The sequence below is a fragment of the Zalophus californianus genome, chromosome 9 (assembly GCF_009762305.2).
Source record: "Zalophus californianus isolate mZalCal1 chromosome 9, mZalCal1.pri.v2, whole genome shotgun sequence".
In the NCBI taxonomy this organism is placed as follows: domain Eukaryota; kingdom Metazoa; phylum Chordata; class Mammalia; order Carnivora; family Otariidae; genus Zalophus; species Zalophus californianus.
Genome location: NC_045603.1, coordinates 69,177,386 through 69,203,529, shown reverse-complemented (window position 1 = coordinate 69,203,529; position 26,144 = coordinate 69,177,386). Strand labels below are relative to the sequence as shown.

The 26,144-nt window shown below is 37.3% G+C and overlaps 2 protein-coding genes across 4 annotated transcripts in view; one reads left to right on the top strand and one right to left on the bottom strand.

The window, feature by feature from the left end:
• The window catches only part of PUS7L (pseudouridine synthase 7 like), a 29,711-nt gene extending 29,191 nt beyond the window's left edge, over positions 1 to 520 (bottom strand). For both annotated transcript variants that reach the window (XM_027593977.2, XM_027593981.2), the window contains exon 1: positions 184 to 520. The gene's annotated coding sequence lies outside the window, so the exon portion shown is untranslated. The remainder of the gene's footprint in view (positions 1 to 183) is intronic.
• Positions 136 to 24,853, top strand: IRAK4 (interleukin 1 receptor associated kinase 4). Of its 2 annotated transcripts, XM_027593982.2 has the most exons (12): positions 136 to 251; positions 7,647 to 7,816; positions 10,371 to 10,516; positions 11,502 to 11,684; positions 12,403 to 12,563; positions 13,484 to 13,548; positions 16,422 to 16,536; positions 16,967 to 17,076; positions 21,106 to 21,289; positions 22,966 to 23,028; positions 23,756 to 23,914; positions 24,046 to 24,853. In XM_027593982.2, exons 2-12 carry the CDS (start codon positions 7,656 to 7,658, stop codon positions 24,079 to 24,081), a joined length of 1,383 nt encoding a protein of 460 aa, XP_027449783.2. In that variant the 5' UTR covers positions 136 to 251; positions 7,647 to 7,655; the 3' UTR covers positions 24,082 to 24,853. The 2 variants fall into 2 exon arrangements, with proteins under 2 accessions (XP_027449783.2, XP_027449785.2); XM_027593984.2 differs by lacking the exons at positions 136 to 251; positions 10,371 to 10,516 and having other exon boundaries at positions 7,678 to 7,816.
• The last annotated feature ends 1,291 nt before the right edge of the window (positions 24,854 to 26,144 follow it).

The window sequence follows — 26,144 nt, the reverse complement described above, 5'->3', positions numbered from 1 at the left end:
TCCTAAAATACTTAGCCTCCGACAGCGGCGTACTTAAAGGGGCAGGCTCTCGCTTTAAGAAGAGCGTTAGGCGAGACCTGGGCTTTCTCCCGCTGCAGAGCCGCCTGGAAGCTCAAAAAGGACGGACGGGGCGGGGCGGGGCCTAATAGGTTGGGCCCACCCCGCCCGGGTGCGCTTCCGAACCTGGGTTCCTCCGCAGCCGTATCAGCTGAGCGGTGCCGGGGCAGCCCTGGCGCCCCGCTACTGATCAGGTAAGGAAGTCCCGCGGTGCGCGTCTTCTTCACGGGTCGTCCGAGGTCTGCGCTCTGGCCTCCGTCCCTGTGCCCCAGGGTTGTTGAAGGACGGTTTCGGAAGGAAAATCGCCTTCTGTCTTCAAAGTGAGAAAAGTTAGAGAGGAAGTAGTAGGTTGTGTGGGCGTAGCTTGCTCCAGCGTAAAGACTTGGGTGGGTCCCGAGGATCAAAAAGTTAATAGGACCTGAGGAGGAAGCTGGGGCGTGGAGAGGCGTCACCAAGTCCTGTGGCTCAGTCCGACCTCGCGTCAGGTTTCTCAACTCCCAGGCGATGTGTGGCGGGAACCGGTTTACGAAATGAATCTCTTTTCCTGAGAACCAGGAAGTAAGGCCAGCTCTGGGCAGAGATGCTCGTCGCGTGGAAGGCATTCTGGGCCTCCGCAAGATTCTAATTAGCTTGTCACTCTGGCTTCCAAGCTTCCAGGAAATTAGAAAGTGGAGAGGGGTGGAAGGATCAGATAAGTACGTTATCAGATGGCAAAAGTATACCTGACAGCCTGGAGCAAGAGGGAAAACAGAGGCATAAAAAGCAGACCCTGAGAAAGCGGGAAAACATTTTAGCTATTTGGAATGGGAACCAGGAGCTCTATTACCGCCTGAAAAACCTATCTGCCCAAGGAGCCCTAAGAGTAGAGAATATTAAAGTCTGCCTTTTCCCTGTCTAGGGGTAATCCTTGAAGAGATCTGTCAGAAAGTTCCTATTTCTTTTATGCTGTCATGCTGAACATTCATTTGAAATTTGCTTTCTACCTCTCCAGTCCAAGCTCCTGATCTTGCGGGCCAAACCTGCTCCATCCTCAGTCTCCTCCATCTAAGTAAATGTCGAGAAACGTTCAGGCCAAAAACCTTGGTGCAATCTCCTCACCCTTCATAGCAGCACATGGGATTCTGTTTACTCTGCTTAGGAAAATAGCCAGCAGCCTAAAACTGCACCTTCCCTGCTACCACTCTGGTCCAAGCCACCAGCACCTCCCCGCTGGATTGTTGGTGTACTCCGCCAATTGGTCTCTCCTGCTTCTCTGCTCTTCCTCTAGTATCCTTTACTCTCAGCAGCAGCCCCAGTGTCGTTTTATGACATGAATATAGAGCATATCTCTCCCATTCTCGAAGCCTCCGCTGTCTTCTCACTCAGAGAATAAACAAAATCAATACAAAAGCTATAAAGCTTTAGGAGACCTGGTGCCTTACTGCTCTCCTAATCTGCTACTTTTCTGCTCCTTCCTCTCCAGACTTACTTCTCCCTGCTGTTCTCAGGGAGCCCACTTCAGACCTTTATATTTTTAGTATTCCTTTTACCTCAAAACTTCTCCCACAGATAGCCCAGTGTCTGACTTTCCCAATTCTTGAGACCTTTAATCACATGGCACTTTCTTATTGAGGCCTACTCTGACTACTGTTTTAAAGTGAAACTCCTCTGTTTATTTTTGTCCACTCCACTTGGCACCATCTAGCCTAGTGTAGAGTTTATTTGCTTATTGCCTGTCTTCCTCTATTAGAATATAAGTTCCATGAGTTCAGTTATGTTTTTCTTATTTTCCTAATGCTTTATCTCCAGGAACCTGGATCAATATCCAGCACAAAGTATACACTTAGTAAATATTTGCTTTATTTCAATATTCAATATGTTAGAATATTGAAAAACAATGTTTTTTATGTTTTTAATACATCCAAATATTATATATATTTTTAATATAGCCAAAGCATTTTAAATCACTTCCCATTGAATTAAATCCATGCTTGAGAATTATGTTGTTTAATATAAGGCATACCAGCACATATCCCAGTTTGAGAAGGGCAATCCTATATAATTTAATAGGTCCAGAAGGTATCACCAGCTTTTGCTCATAATGCAGGGGTTGAGTTGTCCAAAAATAAAGACTAATGGTTATCTAGCATATTTTGCTTCAAGCATGGGAGTGAATAATGTATTTTAGGGAGGTTAGAAATATATTAAATATACTACGCTTAATAAAATAAGACTGCCCCTACCTGAAAAGCTTAGCTATATTCTCAGACCTCTTATTTCTACTGTCAGTAGCCCCTTACCACTTTTCTGAAAACTGAGCTTAAATACAACTCTGCACATTTCTTTTCTTTAAGAAAAAAAAGTTATATAAAAATAACTTCTGCCATAAAATAGTTATTGCAGCATTTTTAAAAATCACCTAATTATTGATAGGCCCTTTGCATTTGTTGGTTTAAAATCTTACAGCAAGTCTTAGGTATTACCATCTCTGTTTTTCAGATGAAGAAACCAAGGTCCATAGAAATTCAATTATTAAGTCTGGTCACAAGTGGTTTGTGGAAGAGGTACATTAGAACCCAGGCCCGTGCAACCTCCAAGTCCATCTTCTTCCTTCCCTCTATCTTGTTTTCCTCTGATAAGAGTGCTGATGAAGCACAGTCTTAAAACTTCATTAATTCATTTGACAAAAAATTATTTCCTATTTGGGGCGTAATACTTTGTTTGAGAACATCCATATAAGTGAGAAGTATTCCACAAGGAAACATTCATTTTAGTATATTTCTCAATTGTCATCTTACCTCGTGTTCTTGTCCAAGTTGTCTTGTTTGAAAATATGAATGGTTACCATGAGAATTAATGGCATGAGAAAAGCTATGAAGATATGTATTTATTTACTTGTAAGCAATATATCTTTTTCTACTTCTTTTAATCCTAAGCACACTGAATTCTTGAACACTTTGCAAGAAGTAATACTTTTTAATTTTTTCTGTATAATAATTTATTTTTATTATTGAAAATGCAGAAAAGCAAGTGAAAACAAAACCACCATAAAAATCACCATCAAAAGGTATTCACAGTTAATGTTTTAGTATATGTTCTTCCAAATGTGTGTGTGGTGAGATACGAACGTATGTTTAAAGTAAAATTTTAAATTCTGAGGTTTAGAACTTATAGGTATATAGAGAGAGGAGTTGTCAGAAGGCTTTCCTAGTTTTGGTATCCCTATGCCATCACCTCTCCTAGAAATCTGGATATAGGAGAGCTACAGAATTTATCCCTGGTCCTAAGATAGACTTTTTATTCTCAATTTCCTGTATTTTAGCTCTCGCCTTTAGGATTACCAAGCAGTCCTACTTTTACTAGTTTTGTCAATCACTTTGTACTTCTTACAATGGAGGGAAATCTAAGTAAATAAAGGAAAATAATGTGAATGGAGCAACTGCAAAATCTACAGGCAGATATAATTTCTTAATTAAAAAAAAAATCAGTCTTTCTCACACTCAACAGAAATATTTTGAGTAGCTGCTAAAGCCCAGTTTGGTTTGGTCTCTGCTTAGGAGAGCCCACCATCTAGAAGAGAAAGCAGACACACAAACAATAAAATATGATAATTGTTATACTAGAAGAGTGGTGACAGGTTGGAGCAAAAGGTATGACTATCAGTGAGAGCCAATAGTGCATTTTGCCCTGAGCTTGAAGAAATCATAGGCATATTTGCCCAGTGACCCTCAGAGTGATTGGGCAATTCTTTTACCTAGCCCTAGATGACCTCATCTCCTGCTTCACCAAGAAAATAACATTGTGTGGGAATTCTCCTTCTCCCTTCAAATATGTCTGTATCCAACCCCCTTTCTAGATCTGGAAGAAAAAGTTGCCTTCTTTACAAGGCTGACGTCTTTACCTATGCTCTGTTCACTATCCCTTTTGTATCTTCAGCCAAACTTAACTCTTAAAACAAATCTTAAGCCAGCAGTTTTCACGGTGTGGTTGGGGTCCCCAAGTCTCTTTCAAGAGGTTCATAGAGTCCAAATCACTTATGGGTAAAAGATTCATTCAGAGTACAATGGATTTTAATGAAACAAAGTTCATTGATATGGTTCCAGATTCCACATTGCAGCTGTTAGGAAATTATCTTTTATCAAGTTTCACTATAGTGTCAAAGAGAAATATCTACTACTTTGTGAAAAGGCTGTTAAAATTCTGCTTCCAACTCTGTATTTTCTTCATATATGTCAACCAAATCAATAAATATATTGCAGCAGAGTAAATGCAAAAGCAGATATGAGAATCCAGCTGTCTTCTATTAAGTTGAATATTAAAGTGATTAACAAAACTGTGAAATAATATAACTCTTCTTTTTATTTTGGAAAATGTAGTTATTTTTAGCAAAATATGTATGCTAACATGTAGTACATTTGTTATTTTTAATCAGTTAATGAATAAGTAATTTTTAAATTTTTCAGTGTCAATTTCTAATAAGGTAATTATTGGTAGATATAGCCAACATAAACAAAAGTTCTTTGGATTCCACAGAAATTTTTAACAGTGTAAAGGGTATTGAGACCAAATTTGAGAACTGATGCCTTTTCCCTCTTTCCCTCTCTCTCTCTCTGTTTCTCTCTCCTTCCCTTCAAAGCCAGATTTCTTGGAAAATACATTTTTACCATTCACTCACTGCTCCATTAAAACTCTTCTTAAGTCACCCAGTTTCCAAATCTAACACACCCATGAGTATTTATTGGACCTCTCTGGGTCTTTTATACCAGCCTATGCCCTGCTCTAGAAATCTCTGATATGCTATTATCCTAGTTTTCTTCTTACCTCCATGGCTTATCAATACTTTTTAAAGGTTCCTCTTTCTCTTCATTTCTTCACAATCTATATGTTCCTAATAGGCAACCTCATATTTACTTGTTGCTTCAACCAATGATTCACTTATGAATATGTGAGAATGCTCACATAGTGAGTATTCTTTACCTAAACCTTTCTCCCATGCTTCAGACCATATATCTAGCTACTTAGTGCCAACTCCCCTACATGGTGCCAGAGGTAGATATTTACCATTTAACATGACCACAAACACTTCATTTCTTCTATCATCTAAGTGCCTAAGCCAAAAAGCCAAGAATCAACTTCCTGGTTTTCCTCACTCTCCTTTCCCTTTAATATCTGATTTTTCATTAAATGATTTTTATTTGACCTCTAAATCCTTGAATCTTTATTTTTCTCTATTCCTCGATTTCTTTCACGCTTTCATTTCTGCTCACACAGATTATTGCAAAGTTTTCAAACTGGTCTCCTTGTCTCAATATACATCCCTTCAATTTCTTTATCCAGAGGAATCCACTTAAGCAAATAAGATCACATAACACCTTTCTTTAAAATCCTGAAATTGGGGCACCTGGGTGGCCCAGTCAGTTAAGCATCTGACTCTTGATTTCAGCTCAGGTCATGATCTCAGGATCATGAGATTGAGCACCATATCAGGCTCCAGGCTCAGCATGGAGTCAGCTTGAGGTTCTTTCCCTCTGCACCTCTCCTTGCTCAAGTACATGCTCTCTCTCTCTCAAATAAATAAATAAAATCTTTAAAGTCCTGAAATGGCTTCCCTATAACTTTTGGTATAAAGCTTAAAGTCCTTGTCTTAGCATATGAGGCGCATGATGATTAGGTCCTGTCTACCTCTCCAGCCTCATCTCTTACTACTTAAGAACATGTCTCCTATGCTCCAGCCATAGCAACTCCTTGCCTGAGCCTCATCCATGTTCTCCCTGCAATTCCTACTGCCTGGAATTTCCTTTTAGGTTGATCTTCATTCCTTTTCACTCATCCTTCCAATCTCCCTCCCCACCCAGATCTGTCTTGATATGTTTCCTTCAGACTGCCTTGGCCTCCATGCTTCTCTGGGCCTCCACACCCTACACACAGCTCTTGGAACATTTATCACTCACTGTAATTGTTTGTATCCCTTGCTGGACTGAGAAGGTTGAAAACAAAGATTTTTTTCTCCTTTCTGTAGCTCCCATCGCTCAGTACAAAGCCTGACATACATGTTTTTTGAATATATGAATAAATGAAATGTCTTGTTTTCATAGAAAAGAGAGTGACTTGAACAATGCATTGAGTTATACAAGCAGGGACATATGGAATGAATTTTGGAGTCAGATATGAGTTCAAGTCCAACTCTCTCATGTACTACCTTTGTGAAGTAAAGATGTTAAAATTGCCTTCATCACTTTAAGGACTAAGTGAAATATATGACTCACCTAGCATGGTACTCGACAACAAATTCATTCATTCCTAACTCTTACCAGCAATATGTACAACTTGCTAGTCAGTAGTTATCTATTAGCAAATGAATTGGACTCATGGAGCTTACAGTCTAATGGGGGGAGGCAGATAGTAAACAAGAAAATAAATACATGATTACAATTACATTGTGCAGTGATGAAAGATAATTAGGTTGAGGGCAGATAACCCTACTTAGATGTGGTCAAAGAAGGCCAAAGAGAAGAGAATACAAATATGGAGGCCTACGATATAGGGAGATGTTTTGTTTTTTCCTCTTTTATAGTTTCTGAATTTTGTACCACATGAATATATTCTTTACTCCAAAAATTAATTATATTACATTTTAAAGATAAAAATATAGAGTGAAGAAGGAGAATAGTTGACAGAAGAATATCTGAATCTCTTTGTCTTGATTAATTACAAGGAAATGTTGCCACTTGCTGAAAATGAGAGGCATGGAGGTCAAATAAAACCACACGGAGAGAGGGCGAGGCATGAAATAGTCACAGAGGACAATGAGTGAAGACAAGTAACAGGATTCACAGCAGTGTTGAAGGCCCTATGGAAAGGGGATCCCCATAAATTTGTGTTCATACCAGTCTTCTCAGCTAAATCTCTATGGCTATATTCAGCAGTGCTGGTATACAAGTAAAATTGAAATGTATCCCTGGCTGTCTCTCCCCAGGGTGGAATGGCAAAAGAAAGAGGGGACTGAGGAAATAAAGGTTTTCTCTAGAGTGTAGTTAAAGTGGTGAACCACAGGGTTTGGCTTAGTAGGGAATGAATTATGATCAGACAGTTCTCTTGGACTCAAATAACATGAAGCACGTGATAGGAAAAGTTGGTTATTTACCATATCTTTTAATGCCACTCAATTTTTTTTTTATTTCTACCGAAGAGTATTGGCAAATGTTTAATAGTGCATAAATACTGATTGAGAAAAATATTTTAAATTGAAAAATAAATCTTTTATGAATAAAATTGATTCCTGAATATTTTCTGAATTTTCAGGAATTTTTCTGAAAAAGTGAATTTTTCGCTTCTTTGTGTAAATTACACTTAAGAAATGTCAGAAAAATAATTCAATTTGTTGTTGATAATTATAGGTGGAGAAACAAAGACCAAAGGACAATTAGACAAATAAACCACAATTTTAATTTCTTCTTAGGATATCAATGAGTTGGCTTTGGAGTGTTCCTTTATTATGGTGTAATCAGTTGCCAGCATTTCATATATTGTAGCAAAATGTGATTTATAAGCTTACAGATGTCATCGCTAAAACTACCATGAAATTTTAGTGAGAATTTTCCATATTTTAGGAATAGAAGATGAACAAACCCATAACATCTTCAACATATGTGCGCTGCCTCAATGTTGGACTAATTAGGAAGCTGTCAGATTTTATTGATCCTCAAGAAGGATGGAAGAAGTTAGCGGTAGCTATTAAAAAACCATCTGGTGATGATAGATACAATCAATTTCACATAAGGTAATGTATAAAAATCTTTTTCTCTTTAAATTCTTACATCACAATTAGAATGGTAAATAAATGTAAATACCATCTAATGTTGCAATTCAGAAAATAAAACTCTCTCCAAAGGAAATAATGGTAAGTAACCTCTTTTTTTCTGTTTTTGCAGTTTTTGCTTCATTCTCCATTATGTCAGCTAGGCTAGTGTTGTGATTTTGCAAACAAGTTTTTGGGTTAGAATCAAGATTCCCACTTTTACTCTAGTTTTCTGTTTAGCAAGCTGAGAAAGTTCCCTCTGCCTCACACTTGTCACATCCAGATTGAACATAAGGGTATATTATAAGAATCTCTAGTAAAATTCTAAGTGTGTGAATCTCTACTTCACCTTAACAGTGTACTTTGAGAATTCTTCAAATTGACATTTTAAAGTTGCCTGTAAATGTACACATATATGAACTGAATTCTTAGTTCTTAGCCAGGATTTTACAACACTATCTTCAGATAATCTCATTCTTTGTCTCTACTTATCTCTGCTTGATTTACTATAAAATGTGAGTACAATTTTATTTTTGTCAGTGATTTCTCCCCAAATTTCAGCCCAAAATCTGTCTTTGGAAACAAGAGGAAAAGACATTAATTTGTGATTTTCAGCATTAACCTGATAAAGATCCCAAAGCCTTAACTCCCATATTAGTCCTTCCAGGAAATGTTTCCTCATATGAAGGATAAACATCTTAAATTACCTGAAAGAACCTTAAGTTTAGGAATGCCTTGGTGGCTCAGTCGGTTAAGCATCTACCTTTGGCTTGGATCATGATCCAAGTGCTGCATTGGGCTCCTTGCTCAGCAGATAACCTGCTTCTCCCTCTGCCTGCCACTCCCCCTGCTTGTTCTCTCTCTCTCTCTCTGACAGATAAATAAATAAAATCTTTTAAAAAAATAAAAGAAGCAGCTTAAGTTTAAACCTTGAAAAACGACTTTTAAAAATAGTTTATTGATGTTACTATCAAAAACTTTAGGAGGATAGTTGAGGCAGTGATGAGGAGAAAAAGCTCTTCTCTACAGAATAATGGCAGCAAATAATTATTGAAAGATTTATAAAAAGTTACCAATTTACAATCACCAATGAGTAACTGATTCATGTAAGACTCATCAATGTTGCTAAAACCACAAGATAAAAAGTTGTCGATGAACAAGATATGCACAAGATTTCAAAGTATTATCCACAGGTTACTTATGAATTATGAAGGGTAAAGGTACTTTTATAAAGAAAAAATCTGAAGTACACCTCCATAACCAAGTAATCAAACTTGGGGTCACTGATAATGGCACAGACTGCATTATGTGGCTCTGGATGTGATACAACGGGAAGAACACGTTGTCACCTAGGTAGTGTTCTTAACAAACATTTTTAACCTGAATTTAATCATGAGAAGGTAACCAGACAAATCTAGACTGTGAGACATTCTACAAGGCATTTGGCTTATACTCTAAAATGTGTGCACAGGGCGCCTGGGTGGCTCAGTCATTAAGCGTCTGCCTTCAGCTCGGGTCATGATCCCAGGGTCCTGGGATCGAGCCCCGCATCGGGCTCCGTGCTCAGCGGGAAGCCTGCTTCCTCTCCCACTCCCCTTGCTTGTGTTCCCTCTCTCGCTGTGTCTCTCTCTGTCAAATAAATAAAATCTTTATAAAAAAAAATTAAAAAATAAATAAATAAAATAAAATGTGTGACGCACACACGCACATACACACACACAGGGAGAGGGAGAGGGCAAGAACACAAGCGTGGCAAAGTGTTATCCACTGGCCAGTTGGTGTATCTAGGTGAAGGGGAAACAGTTGTTCATGGTATTATTCTTACAACTTTCCTGTAAGTTTGAAATTTTTCAACAGAAAAAGTTTGGAGGCAAGCCAGAAACAATTAAGTTTTTAAATGTTATTTTTCAAACTAATTTTCAAAGAAATGAAAAACTGATCTGTTTTTCCTTTAATGTAATTGAAATATAATTAAGATCAAAGGAATAATTCCCCAAGTTTATATATAGTATTCTATTTCATTACGCAGAATGATTTATTAAAAATCATATGGCTAGCAGAGTTACTAAGTCAGGTAGGGAAGTAATATAGCTTAGTAGGTTGAGAGCACACCCTTATGTCAAGTGAGATCTGAATTTGGATCTCAACTTAAATACAGTGTTTTGGCTGTGTGGCTATGGGCTGGTTTCTTTACCTCCCCACACCTGGTTTTCTCATTAATAAATTAGTATTATATTCATAGTATCTTTGAGAATTAAATGAATTCATGTGGGTGCATCACCTCAAGGTGGCCCCCTGAGCAGATACTCAGTAAGTATTCAGTTTATGTTAACTTATAGTATCATTGCCTTCAGCATCTTTTTCCCTTCTGCCTATCTTCCCGGTTCTCAGAAATTCTTGCTGGTTCTCCTGCTGCCCCTTTCCTTTAATACTATAGGTGGTGCTGTGGGCGAGGCAGGGGCATGGGGGAATAATTCCTATTTTCATGTGAAGTCTATTACATACTAATTTTGTTTTTTTGTCACTTGCTTTTAAGGAGATTTGAAGCATTACTTCAAACTGGAAAAAGTCCCACTTGTGAATTACTGTTTGACTGGGGCACCACAAATTGTACAGTTGGTGATCTTGTGGATCTTTTGATTCAAAATGAGTTTTTTGCCCCAGCAAGTCTTTTGCTACCAGGTAAACGGAGTATGATTAGGGCATCAACGATTAGGGTGGATAGGCAAGTGGCAGAAATAGGTACATGTCTTCTTACTCTTACTTTTTTCTCCTGGTAGATGAGCCTTACATTTGAGACTGCTTTTCATTCTTTCCACCCTCCCCAACTCATACAAGCACCCCAGACATAAGGCACTGTGGACTTGCTGCTAAGGAGATGGAGGCTTCGTGATCGGGTCTGAGCCCACCATTCAAGTCAGGTAGTTTTGTGCCAATAGGAAGTTTAGAAGGACGGAAATTAGTTTTGGCAGGTTTGGGGTTTTTTTTTTTAACTCTTGCTTTTTTTTCACCTTCAACTCCCACCCTGATGGGATCTGTGATTGTGATTTCCTTACATTGTATTCTATTGGGTCACTGTTTAGATGCCTTCCGCATAACCTTATTTTTTTCCCTTTGATGCCACTTACACCAACAGTTCTCACTATTCTGTGTGCAGATTCCTGGCTCTATTCCAGACCTCGTTATCAGAATTCTTTTTTTTTTTTAAAGATTTTATTTATTTATTCATGAGAGACAGAGGGAGAGAGAGAGAGAGAGAGAAGCAGAGGGAGAAGCAGGCTCCCAAGGAGCAGGGAGCCCGATGCGGGACTCGATCCCAGGACCCTGGGATCATGACCTGAGCCGAAGGCAGACGCTTAACCATCTGAACCACCTAGGCGCCCTCGTTATCAGAATTCTTGACTTGGGTTAATGCCAATGTTTTTAAACAAACACTTCAGTGCTTCTGATGTAGGTGGCTTGTAGACTTTTTGAAAACACCGCCTTACCCTCTCTACTCGTCTTACTTACAGATTCTTACTAGGTAGCTTCTTGTGTGTGCTGTGAAAAAAGGAGGTTAAACCTGTGGAAATGGGGATGATGTCAAATGAACTGAGTTCCTAGTTTAACTTTTTCATAAACACTTTTTCTTATGGAAGGACATCTTATATCTTACTTCATTTGGCAGATGCTGTTCCCAAAACGGTTACTACACTACCTTCTAAAGAAGCTGTAACGGTTCAGCAGAAACAGATGCCTCTCTATGGTAAAGACAGGACATTTGTGTTACCTGTGCAGAATCTTGAACAAAACTATATGCCACCTGACTTCTCAAGTCCAGAAAATACAAGTTTAGAAGATAGTGATACACGTAAGTAACATTTGCAGTGCTACACGTAAGTAACATTTGCAGTGCTAGTGGATTTGTCATTAAGACCATTGCTGCTTTGAAATAAATCTCTCCTTTTTCTTGTGAACACTGTCCATAGCTCTTATTTTTTTTTTAAGATGTTATTTACTTGAGAGAGAGAGCGCACACGCGCACAAGTGGGGGGAGGGACAGAAAGAGAGGGAGAAACAGACTCCCCGCTGAGCAGGGAGCCCGATGTGGGGCTCAGTCCCAGGACCCTGGGACCATGACCTGAGCCGAAGGCAGACGCTTAACCAACTGAGCCACCCAGGCACCCTGGCCATAGCTCTTCTGTGGATTTTCTTTTTTCTCTCCTGACTCATTAAGCACCATCTCCATTGTATTAGTCAGTGTGTTATCAGTGAGTACAAGCAATAGGATGTACAAACAACCACAGAAGTAGGACATAGTGTGTAACTATTTACATAACTTGAAAAGGTCATTTTTTAAAGAAAATAAGTGACTAGAGTTTTGGGTGGAGGATCACCAGGCAGAATTCTCAAGATGAAGCTTAAATTTTTATTTTAAAAGATAACTGTATTCTCTCCTATCATGCCTAATCCAAAGTTGTAAATATTTGTATATATATGAAATAATCAAGTTGAGAAAATATTAAGGTTATTAAAGCCAATATATTTTTTATCAAAGTACTTTTTTCCTTATTTTATTGACATTATAGGTTTTCACAGTTTTTCATTTTATGAATTGAAGAATGTCACCAATAACTTTGATGAAAGACCCATTTCTCTCGGTGGCAACAAGATGGGCGAGGGAGGATTTGGAGTTGTATATAAAGGCTACGTGAACAACAAAACTGTAGCAGTGAAGAAACTTGCAGCGGTAAGTTATATGTTTAGGAGTAAAAAGAATTAAAGGAAAAGTTGCTTCCTGGTGTGCTATATCATAAGTTTTAAATTAATCTTTAGGAAATACATTATTTCAGTGCATGTTTTCTTTAAACATCATTCTAAGCTGGTAGCTTTTAACACTTAAAAATTTGTTGAAAGCTATGGATCCCATCCCTACAAAAATGTAGTTATGGACATACACATATGAGTATACATATAATTTCAGAAGATTCACAAAATGAAGTTGAAAAGCCCCGTTCTACATAGTGCTTCATGCATAATCAATATGAAAATGGGAAGATACTAAGAAAATTTTGTAAAAGCAACTTTCTTATGTTACTTTTCTCATTTAAAAATGAAGCTTAAAAAATATACAATAAGAAAAAAGATTGAAAAAAATTCTTGTCTAAGTCCTTCATTCCCATTTCTTCTAGAGTGTTCACCATGTACTCGATTTGTTATAACTTATTATATTCTAGAAACATCCATGTAGTACATATTTATATGATAAAGATAGTCGCCTGTTGTCATAGATGTTAGAAATACTTTTGTAGATTTTGTTTGTCTTTTTCCCTTCAAATTTGCTTATGTTTTTTGTTACAGCAAATGTTTTCTTCAGAATGCTTGCGCAGTAAATTCTCATATTTCATTTTGTTCCTCCAATAACTCATTGAGGCTTATATGGTTATATGGTTTATAAGTTTTATTTTCCCTTCCACTAACTAGCCAGGGGACTTTAAACAAATCATTAAAATTTCTAGTTCTCAGTTATTCTATAAAATGGAGAGAATAATGCCTTTACTGTTTTAAAGAAAGCAAGATCAGCCAGGCCATCTTTTGCACCTCCTTCTAGCTTTAGGATCTTTGAGGTTATTGTATTGTATTATATTATATATTATTTTATTTTTTCAGATGGTTGACATTAGTACTGAAGAACTGAAACAGCAGTTTGATCAAGAAATAAAAGTTATGGCAAAGTAAGTTAATTTGGCAATGTGGTAGAGTAGAAAAGAGTAGCTCCAGGAGTAGAGGACCTGGTGTCTCACCCAGAGTGTGCCATGAACTAGTGATATTTCCAAACATGTAGAATTAAACTAAAGGATTTAGATGAGAGGAATTGAAAGAATTTTGACTCTACAAGTCTGTGACTACAAATACTCACATGCCTGGAGCTTAAACAGCACTATAAGAAGTGCTATATCATAGCAAAGTTCCGAAGGATTTCAGCTATCTTCCGTTACCATGTTTACTGCTCCCAAATTCATGAGAGATAAGTTATAGAGATACAAAAAAAATTACAGAATAATAGGCCCTTAGATATGTTAACAACCCTAAATCAGGAAAAAAGTTATATGCCAGAATCCTTAGAAGACATTGACCCGGTACGCTTGACAATTGTTGGGCGTTGTCAAGAAGGATAAGAGAAACAAATCAAGATCTATTCTGATAATTGTAGTGTGGTACATTTTATGTGTCTGGTCTCATTTAACCCTCCTAACAGTTCTTATAACCTCCCCTACCTTTTTTTTTTTCTCAAAGAGATTTAGAAACATTATGTAGCTTGCCCGAGGCCACATAGCTGGTAAAAATCAGATCTGGTTTTCATATCCAGACCTGCCTGATTCCAGAGCTTAAGCTTTTTTCATTTTCCTTTTTTAAAATTTATTTATTTTTTAGTCCCGAAATATAATTGACATACAAAGTGATATTAGTTTCAGGTATGCAACATGCCGATTCAACAATTCTGTGCATTACTCAGTGCTCACCACAATAAGTATAGTCCCCATCTGTCACCTTAGAACATTATTGATATGAATCCTAATGAGATGTACCAATTTACCTCAATTATACCCATTGCTACAAATTACCAATTGTAATTGCTTAACCCCAAGAAAGAAATAATAGACTGGAATTAATTCAGTCATAGTAAAAATAATGCACGCTGATAAAAAAACAAAAACCTCTTTCTTTCGGGATTTTGTTCCCCCCACCCTTTTACCCACTCTGCAATCCTAAAAGTAACTTGTTCAAAGTAGATATTCTAGGAAATACAGGAATATATATTTAAAATAATAAAAACCATCTCTTAAATATATCACTCAGAGAGAGCCATGGCTAATATTTTGATGTACTTGCTTCATGATGTGTGTGTAGCATTTTTTCCATGTCATTAAAACTAATTTTAAAACATTTTGTTATTGTATATTAGTTTTAATTTTAAAGTATTGTATATCAATTATTTAGCATACATGATGATTATATTTTATTTAACCAGTACCCTACTAGGTTTGTTTCTAATTTTCAACATTACAAATTAAAGTTCCTTTAAATCTCATTGTATATAAATCTTTAAATGCAACCCTGCTTATTTTATCAGATAGAATCCTAGAAGAATCACTGGTTCAGAATGCATGAACTTCTTAACTTTCCAAGTACATGTCCAAATGGCTTTATAAATAAATTATGGTAATTTACACTCCTATCAGCAGTGTATTACAATTTTAAATTTCACTACCTAACCACCACTATTATTACTGTTTCTTAATAAGTAACAATTTCTGGACCTTACTAGCAGAATGACCCTGGCCAAGTTTCTTAACTGTCTGTTAGTTTTCTCATCTATAAAATGGGATAATCATAGTGTTTACTTCATTAAGTTATTGTGAGGATTAAACAAAACAAAGCAGGTAAATCATTTACCGCAGTGCCTTCTACACCGTACAAACTCAGCAAATGTTACCTACTTGTTTTTAAAATGCTCCAGTTTGATGGAAAATAGAGTACTTATTGTTTTAATTTGTACTTCTTAAAATATTTATGAGGATAGACTGTTTTCAAATTAAAGTCTGATTTGAAATCATGAAATCCCAGAGTTTTAGATGATTTTGAATCAATAAAGTGAGTAAGCACTTGGATGGAATACATATCATGTTCTAAGTATATTTCTAGGCCCTCATGTATTTGCTCATTCAATTCTCACAGCATCCATGTTACATAGTAGGGGTTATTATCCACATTTGGTGAATTTGCTGAGGCTCAGTTGAGGTTGTTAACTTGTTTTAAGTGTTAATTTGGCCTATAGGTCAAATATCCAGGGGGTGGCAGAGCTGAACTTTAAACTTAGGACTTTGCCCAGTTTTCTTTCTACTGTACCACAGATACCTGAGGTTTTGTTATAGTTCAGCTCTCTTTAATTTTATCCCTTTCAAGTAGATAAAGAAATTCAAATTAGGTTATAAATACTAAGATATCATTAAAGATCAACTATGTGTAAATTAGGTATGGTTAGAGATCAGATGTCTATAAATCAGGGCTTTGGATGTGTTAGAAAATTCTTGAAAGGGTTGGCATACCAATTTCAACAGACTTCTTGAAATCTTGCCTGTAAAACTATCATTGAAAATTGTGCTACACAAAGGTAATTATCAGCCCAGTCCTTAACCAAACTATCACAAGTTCCAAAGTTCTAAGTTATTAAGCTTTTACTATAAAATAGAAACAGGAGACGCCTAGCTCAGTTAGAAGAGCATTTGATTCTTGATCTCAGGGTTGTGAGTTCAAGCCCCACAATGGGTGTAGAGATTACTTAAATAAATAAAATAGAAAAAGGATTTACTTCTAATGTTGATCAATATTGACTGAAAGAACTGTTTGCAGAAAATTGTAAATGGTTACAATAAACATAAATAAACATGTTATAAACATATGTATCATAATATAATGATATATACCATATCATTATTTTCGTGCTCTTTTTTTCTGTTAAAGCTCTAAATTGAATAACCTCTAACCTACACCTGAATATATGTATGTGTCATAATAATTTTGAGTGGAAAATTATTTGTCGTAGGTGTCAACATGAGAACTTAGTAGAACTGCTTGGTTTCTCAAGTGATGGAGATGACCTCTGCTTAGTATATGTTTATATGCCCAATGGCTCATTGCTAGACAGGCTGTCTTGCTTGGTAAGATATTTGTTCATCAGATTGTTCGGCTTTCTATTTATGTGTTGGAATACTAATATTCACTTTGTGACAAGATTATTTTATAACCATATTAATCTTAATATTTTTCCTGCTCTTTGAAAATTATACAGTTGATAGGTATACAACTGGGATTGCTATTCTATTAGGTGATAATCTTAAATACAAAATTACCAGTCAAGACCAGTCTTTGAAGGTGCTCTTATATATTTTTGTTGTCAAATAAGAAATGTTGACTCTGACTTGATCTTATTTAGAGATTATTTTTGAACAATTTTTAAAAATTGTAATCCTAAATTCTTGGTGATATAATATCGTTTTCAGTAGTTGCTTAGAAAAATGTTCTGTTATATATTTTCTATAGATTTTTTTATCCTTTTTTTTTTAATGGGTTGGTTTCTTACTTCATAAGGATGATACTCCACCACTTCCTTGGCACATGAGATGCAAGATTGCTCAAGGTTCAGCTAATGGCATCAGTTTTTTACATGAAAACCATCATATTCATAGAGACATTAAAAGGTAAATGCTACTCTTAAAAAAGTTTTTGGAACACCATCTTTGGAGAATAACTTGCTCTCACTCTTTTATTCAATATTCATATGCATGTCTACAGCACTCCATGAAAGCTCTTCTCATTAAGACATCTATAATCTCCTTTATTCCAAACCCACTGACCTATTTTTGGTACTCATCCTACATGATCTTTTTTTGAATAGCATGGCATTTTGTTTTTCTTGACTACTTTTGCCTTGTCAAAATTATTTTCTTGGGGCATCTGGGTGGCTCAGTCATTAAGCGTCTGCCTTCGGCTCAGGTCATGATCCCAGGGTCCTGGGTTCGAGCCCCACATCAGGCTCCCTGTTCAGCAGGGAGAAGCCTGCTTCTCCCTCTCCCCTTCCCCCTGCTTGTGTTCCCTCTCTCACTGTGTCTCTGTCAAATAAACAAAATCTTAAAAAAAAAAATTATTTTCTGGATCACCACTATTTTCTGAATCACTCTCATCCTCCATGGGTGCATTTCAATTCTCTTTCTTCTTGCGTAAATAACAAATATTAATTGAGCACCTACTACATGCTAGGCACAGTAGAAAATATAGTTAGCAAAACTAGCACTTGTAGTGTTTGACATCAATCAAATGATCACTAATAATAGAACTTTAGTAAGTAGTATATAGTATTTAATGTACAGTATTAGTATAAATAAGAGTTCTCTGAGGAAGTGATATTTTAGCAGAGATCCAAAGAATGAGTAGGAAATAAGCGGACACAATTAGAGGGTAGCTAAAGAAGGTAGGGAGAAGAACATTCTAGAAAGAAGGGACTACATTTGTAAGACCAGTGTTGAGAGGTAATTTGAGAGCATGATGAATTAGAGGAAGTGAAATGAATACAGTGTAACTGAAATGCAGAAATTGAAGAAATGATTGATATAAGATAAAATTATAGAAGTCAGCCTGGAGCTAACCCCTGTAGGATCTAGTAGACTAAGGTAAGGACTTTAGTTTTATCATAAAGGTAATCAGATCCCATTGAAAAATTATAAGTAGAGATGTGGCATCATGTTTAAGTTTGGAGAAGATCACTTTGACTTGAGTGTAGAGAAGGGATAGTTAGGAGACTATCACAGAAGTCTTGGTGGTAGCAGTTCATATCAAAAGAAGTGAGCAGATTTGAGAGATGAAGATGGCAGGACTGGGTCTCTCAGTCGGTTAAGCACCTGCCTTCGGCTCAAGTCATGATCCCAGGGTCCTGGGATAGGGCCCCAAATTGGGCTCCCTGCTCTGCTGGGAGCCTGCTTCTCCCTCTCCCTCTGCCCGTCCCCCACTCAAGTTCTCTCTCGCTCTCTTTCTCTCAAATTTTTTAAAAATCTTGAAAAAAATAAGATGGGAGGACTTGCTGATATCTTGGCTGCAGAGGGGTCAGGGAGAGGGACATGTCAGGAATGACTCCTGGATTTCTAGCTTCCTGAATTGCATTCTGGGATGATTGTGGCATGATTCACTTACATAGAAAGCACTGGAAGAGGACAAGGTTGAGGGTTGAAGATGTGAATTCTCTTTTGTACATGTTGTGTTTGAGATTATTTTAAGATATCAAAGTGGAGATGCTAAACAGACAGTGTGATGTACAGATATGGAGCTGAAAAAAGTCTGAGCTGAAGATATAAATTTGTGTATTACATATAGATGATAATTGACGACCTCTTATATGATTGTATTCTCTTAAGGAGAGATAGAGATTAGAAAAAGGTCCCAAGATTTAGTCCTGAGGAACTTTAAGACTTACTGGCCAAATAGAAGAGAATGATCTCAAAAAGGAATCTAAGAAAATAGGCACAGAGAGGTCAGATGAGAACCTAGAGAGTATGATATCTGTGAAAACAAGGAAAGAGAGTATTTCCCAAAAGGGACTAGTCACAAATGCCAGTTGCTTCTTAGAGGTCAGAATGAGGACTGAAAATCACCATTTGATTAGTGCCCTGAAGATCATGGGTATCTTTACAAAGCCCTACTTCCCCGTAGTCATTGGGCACAATTCAGGATGTAGTTGAGGAGAGAGTGGGAGCTAGAGAACTGAAATGTGAGTGTAGACAAGTCTTTCATGACATTTAGATAGTGAAGGGTGATTGCCGGAAATGATGTGTCATTCAGGAAACTTTTTTTAAGATGGCAGAGACTAAAGCATGTTTTTATGCCTAGGGGAAAAGGGAGATGATAAAATAGAGAAGTGAGATAATTAATGGAGTAGGGTTCCTGAGAACATAGGAAGCAGTCCAAGTACGAGATCAGCCATAGATGAGAGGACAGGCGCAATCTCTCATCCCTTACGTGTTGGTGTATTTCCCCCTATTCTCACCTCCTGTTTCTTCTCTTCCCACAACGTGTTCTTGCTGACATTATATTGACTTCACCTGCTATCTGTGTGTGGGTGACACTCAAATCTGTATCATCAGCCTCTGATCCTATATTTTCAATATCTCCAGACCAAAAACACCTTGCCTGGGTGTCCAACAGCAGCCTCTAAGTTAACATGTCAGAAATCAAATTCATTTTCTCTTCCAAACCAAAGTCTTCTTCCTGTATTCCCTTCCTGATCAAATGAAGTCACTATTTCTCCTGTCTCCCAAGCTAAAGACTTTCTCATTCCTCATATCACACTCATTACAGTAATAAGTTCACTGAATGTGCCTCAGATTCTCAGCTCCTTTTTTTTTCCTCCACTGTTCTTTCTTTATCCAGACTCTCACCATCTCTCATTTGCTTTATTACAAGCTTTCCTGGTCAGCCTTTAACTAGTCTGTTCCAGTTCTCACCTATTCACTACTACACTGCCAGGTTGTGTTCTTAAAAATCAAGGCTAGAGGTGCCTGGGCGGCTCAGTGGGTTAAGCATGGCTCAGGTCATGATCCCAGAGTCCTGGGATCGAGCCCCACGTCAGGCTCCTTGCTCAGTAGGGAGTCCGCTTCTCCCTCTTCCTCTGCCCCTCCCCCTGCTTGTACACTTTCTCTCTCTCAAAGAAGTAAGTAAAAATCTTTAAAAAAAATCAAGTCTAATAGCACCAATTCCTTACTGAAAGAGGAAAAGAAAACTTTTGCTGGCGTCCTGCTCTCACAGGATCAAATTCATATTCTCTCCGTGTTTCACTGGCACCAGTTTCTTGAAATTGATCATATGTTTTTATGTTTTCATCACTATGTACATGTTGCTCCATTTGCCTAAAATGCCTTTTTTCCCCCCTCATTTATCCCTCACCTTCTAACAATCCTTCAAGACTAAGCACACTGTTCACCGTCTCCTTAGAGTTTCTTCCAGGCATGTGGTTGTTCTCTCAGCATTTTGTATCTGTTATCACCATTATGGAGTATTTATTGGATTTTTAAAAATTATTCACAGACAAGATTTGAAAACCCCCTCCATGCAGGACTGAGCTTAAATACTATTATACATAATGATTCCTTGATAAAATTTTTTATTGAATGCAACTGCGTGCATGAGTGAATGCATGTAATGAATGAATGAAGACCTTTTAACCATGTTATTTCCTCTTTGAAAGATTTCAGGTAGTACAAAAAAAAAAAAAAAAATAACACCTGAAACTAACATAACTGCATGTGAACTATACTGGAATTAAAATAAAAAAAACTTAAAAAGAAGAATAAAGAAATGAATAATTGAAATACTTTGGTTGGAAATTTGTTTTTAAATGAGTTGAGAAATGTTAGGAAAGGAATAGAATGGTGCTTTAAGAGACTGAGAGAAATTTTCCCTATGATAAATTACTTATGAAATAATGAAAGTATCTCACTAATGTGGACAGTTTTATTTCATTTTTATTCTCTTAAAATTTTTCCTAAAATCTCCCAAAAAAAAAAAGACAATCTTTTCTCTTTAGCTTTAATGTGAAATCTACATTTATTTATACAAATTTCAGGCTTTTCTGATGTGTATTATAAAATGGTATACTCTGTAAATATGTACATATATTCTGTATTTACATAAATATTAACTGTTTGACTTGCTTGAAAAGAAAAATATTTTTTTCTTTTCAGTGCAAATATCTTACTAGATGAAGACTTTACAGCCAAAATATCTGACTTTGGGCTTGCACGGGCTTCTGAGAAGTTTGCCCAGACAGTCATGACTAGCAGAATTGTGGGAACAACAGCTTATATGGCACCTGAGGCTTTACGAGGAGAAATAACACCCAAATCTGACATCTACAGCTTTGGTGTGGTAAGTTTCACATATATAATTAGTAAAAATAATCATTCTGGCTATAACTGTGAAATTGAAGTAGAATATTCTGAAATACCTGTCTTGCTTAGCTCTCTTATGTAAATGTGCATATTGTTTACTTTAACCCTTAGTTAAATGATAAAGTTATAAAAGCTTCTCCAAATTTGTAGAACTTTTTTTTTTTTTAAGGATGTTGCAGTCTTTTTTTTTTTTTAATGATTTCACTTATTTATTCATGAGCGACAGAGGGGGGAGAGAGAGAGAGAGAGAGAGAGAGAAGCAGAGGAGAAGCAGGCTCCCAAGGAGCAGGGAGCCCGATGCGGGACTCGATCCCAGGACCCTGGGATCATGACCTGAGCCGAAGGCAGACGCTTAACCATCTGAGCCACCCAGGCGCCCTGTAGAACTTTTTAAAATGGATTTCTGAAGTTACTGCAAGAAATGACTTTTTAAACACACTATCCTCATGAATTAGTATGAAGGTTACATTAAATTAGTGCATAAAACAGAGATGCCTGGGTAGCTCAGTCAGTTAAGCATCTGCCTTTGGTTCAGGTCGAGATCCCGGGTCCTGGGATTGAGTCCCGCATTGGGTCCCTCCCTGCGGGGAGCCTGCTTCTCCCTCTGCTCTCCCCTTGCTTGTGTGCACGCTCTCTCTCTCTCTGACAAATAAATAAATAAAATCTTTAAAAAAAAAATTAGTGCATAAAACAAATCATGTCATACAGCACACATGTTAGTGTCATATTTTTTAAATGAAATATTCTTTAAAAGACGTACACATTGGGGCACTTGGGTGGCTCAGTCATTAGGCGTCTGCCTTCAGCACAGGTCATGATCCCAGGGTCCTGGGATCGAGCCCCGCATCGGGCTCCCTGCTTCTCCCTGTCCCACTTCCCCTGCTTGTGTTCGTGCTCTCGCTTTGTCTGTCTCTGTCAAATAAATAAATGTTTTTTTTAAAAAAGGACATATACTTTGGCATTTTCTGATCTACTGGTCTGTTCAGAATAACTTTTAAGATGGAGTGAGTGGGAGTGGTTGGAGAAATCAGGTTCTTCTTCATCTTATTTTTGCATATATGTTTCCTATATGGAAATTTAACTTCACAGCACTGTGAAGTTAAGGCACAGAGTTGTAGGATATGCCTAAAGTTCAGAAAATATTCTAAAAGCCAGAGAAAATTATTCTTGTGAAGACTGCCCTGCAAGACAGGAGGACTGTCCAGAACACATACTGAGTGGAACTGATTGTTTTAGTAAGTTGCTAATAGAAAAGTACTGCTTGGGGGGATTGGTGGAACCCAAGATTTCTGTGAAGGAGTGGTGGTGAGAAAGGACCACAACTCATGTCCTTTCTGCTTTTTTTTTTTAAGATTTTATTTATTCATTTTAGAGAGAGAGACAACGCGGGGGGAGTGGCAGAGGGAGAGAGAGAATCTCAAGCAGACTCCCTGCTGAGTGAGGAGCCCAATGCAGGGCTCGATCCAGGACCCCGACATCATGACCTGAGCTGAAACCAAGAGTCGGATGCCCCTGTCCTTTCTGCTTCAATGCCTAAAAGGCATAATGCAGTATGTGGAAATGATTAATCAGATTTCATAATCAAGATCCATATTATTTCCATATGTTGTCTTGAGTGTTACAGTAATGGACTTCTTTTTTTTGTCTTCATAGGTTTTATTAGAAATAATAACTGGACTTCCAGCTGTAGATGAACACCGTGAGCCTCAGTTATTGGTAATTGAAAGATTTAGTATTTTTTCCAGTCCTTTTCTCTTTGCATTTATAATCTAAATTTATATGGGTAAATTTGGCATCTAGCGATGTCTTTTTCTATTGACAATCTTTTCATTGGCAGTTACAAAGTGGCATATGGAAAGAGCATCACATATTTCTAATCTCAGTTCTGCCATGAAGTATTTGGGAAGCTTGGAAAAGTCACTTATATATTCTATGTTCTGGGTAAAACCAGAGTAGAACTATATGACTTTCTAGGTCTTCTACAGTTTATTTTTATTTTCTTTTGTAAGCTAAAGATTTCAGAAATACCTACTATCATGAATAAGTTTTTCTTAAAACTAGTTAAATAACTACACTGACTTTATTCTAATTTATGTGTTCTAATGAGGCAAACCAGTGAGACAAATTCAGATAATATATGTATAACAGATTATTCCCGAATGGAGATTAGAAAGTCAAAGGGTATGATATATTTGCTCAAGGATTGGTACCATTTTTTGCTTTAAGAAAAACAATAAAGGGCACCTGGGTGGCTCAGTCGTTATGCGTCTGCTTTCGGCTCAGATCATGATCCCAGCGTCCTGGGAGGCTCTCTGCTCAGCGGGGAGCCTGCTTCTCCCTCTGCCTCTTCCTGCCGCTCCCCCTGCTTGTGCTCTGTTGCTCTCTCTCTCTCTTTCTGACAAATAAATAAAATAAAATCTTTTTAAAAAAAATTGTTTTAAAGCTAGATATTAAGAAGAAAATTGAAGATGATGAGAAGACGATTGAAGACTATGTTGATACGAAGATGAATGACACTGATCCCACTTCCATTGAAACTATGTACTCTGTTGCTAGTCAATGCTTGCATGAAAAGAAAAATAAGAGACCAGACATTAAGAAGGTACTAACTGATTTTTATATTTATTTAAAAATGAAGAAGGTGGGGTTCATCTTTTCTTTCCAAGTTTACATTTCAAAACAACTGTTTAATACAGTTTTTTTGTGTTTTTCTTTTTCTGTCTTTTTTGAAAGGTTCAACAGCTGCTGCAAGACATGACAGCTTCTTAAAATTTTACTGGAATAGACTCTTGATTTTTTTTGTATGCACCTATCTAAACCATTTTTTAAACTAAATTTTTTTAATAAACATTTTTTTACCTTTAACAAGGCAGCATGGAGCAGTGCAGTGGCTATTAAAGCCTGTATAGAACCACCAACAAATATAGAACAAACAAAAGTAGCCACGATATCGACCCTAAGCCCTAGCTCGTTAGTGTCACCCTCGGTTCTTGAGTAATCCTGAGACCTCTCCTTGGAACTCCCCAAACACGGTTTGAAAACTATAGAATTAGCAACAAAGAGGACTGGACCATAGGGTGAAAAGACCCTCGGCCAAAGCCCAGTTCTACTACTAATTTGCTGTAGAGCTTTGGGCAAGCCCTACACAGCTTTAAGCCTTGGTTTTTTTTCACTGGTAACATTGGGCTAATATCTATTGTGCTTCTCGGACAGGTAGTCATGAAAATCAGATGAGGCATTATGTACGTGCACTTTGTAATATGTAAAGTGATAGAAAATTTAAAATTTATATACAATCCAATTACAGTCATTTGTTTATAGGAACATGTTCACGGTATGCTATTTTAAGCAATCATTCACCACTAACCAAATATGCCCTGATGTTACTTCCATGATGATATGGTCAATATTAGATTATGTTACATGGCAAAATTGAAGGAATTTTTTTTAATAATTTTTTATTGTTATGTTAATCACCATACATTACATCATTAGTTTTTGATGTAGTGTTCCATGCTTCATTGTTTGTGCATAACACCCAGTGCTCCACGCAGAATGTGCCCTCTTTAATACCCATCACCAGGCTAACCCACCCCACCCCCTCCCTCTAGAACCCTCAGTTTGTTTTTTCAGAGTCCATCGTCTCTCATGGGAAGGAATTTTGCAGATATTGTTAAAGTCCCTAATCTGCTGACTTTGAGTATCAACTGAGAGACTGTGCTAGGTGGGCCTGCCCTAATAAGGTGAGTTTGTACAAGAAGCCTGAGAGATTATCCCGTGGGCCTTGAAGAAGTAAGCTACCGTGTTGTAAGAAGGCCACATTGGCTAAGACTTAAGGGTGGCCTTCTAGGTTGAGAGCCACCTTCCAGCTGTTAGCCATCAGTAAAAAAACTGGGACCTGGGTTGTATAACCACAAGAAATTGAATTCTTCTAGAAAGAACAACTGTTTTTCTTCCCATATTTCTGACCCACTGGTTTGCTCGCTAGCCAATGAAAAATTTTTTATTTTAAATTTCTCTCAATATGTTCTATGGGAACCAAGCAGGTAATAGGAACAATTAATAAATGCTTTGCCTTACTTTTCTAACATATAATTAAGAGAAATTTAAGACATTCTGAAGCATTTATTGCTCTATCCACTTTCTGGTTCTGTAACCATATAAAATGGCCATAACACAAGCATACAAGCTACCTAGAGATACGTACAGTTCAGTTCCAGACCACCACAATAAAATGAGTATCAGGGCGCCTGGGTGGCTCAGTCGGTTAAGCGACTGCCTTTGGCTCAGGTCATGATCCTGGAGTCCCAGGATCGAGTCCCGCATCGGGCTCCCTGCTCGGCAGGGAGTCTGCTTCTCCCTCTGACCTTCTTCCTTCTCATCCTCTCTCTCTACCATTCTCTCTCTCCATAAATAAATAAAAATCTTTAAAAATAAAAATAAAAAAAAAATGAGTATCACAATAAAGTGAGTCAAATAAATTTTTTGGTTTGCCAATGCATATAAAAGTTATGTTTACACTACACTATAGTCTATTAACTGCAATAACATATGTCTAAAAAATAATGTACATACCTTAATTTAAAGATACTTTGTTACTAGAAAATGCTGACTATGGTCTGAGCTCGCAGGGAGCTTTTTGCTGGTGAAGCGTCTCACCTCCACGTTGATGACTGCTGAGTGATCAGGGAGGGTGGTGGTTGCTGAAGACTGGGGTGGCTGTGGCAATTTCTTAAGTGAAGTTTTTCCCATCAATTGACTCTCCTTTCACAAACAATTTCTCTGTAGCATGCAATGCTGCTTCATAGCATTTTACCTACAGTAGAACTTTT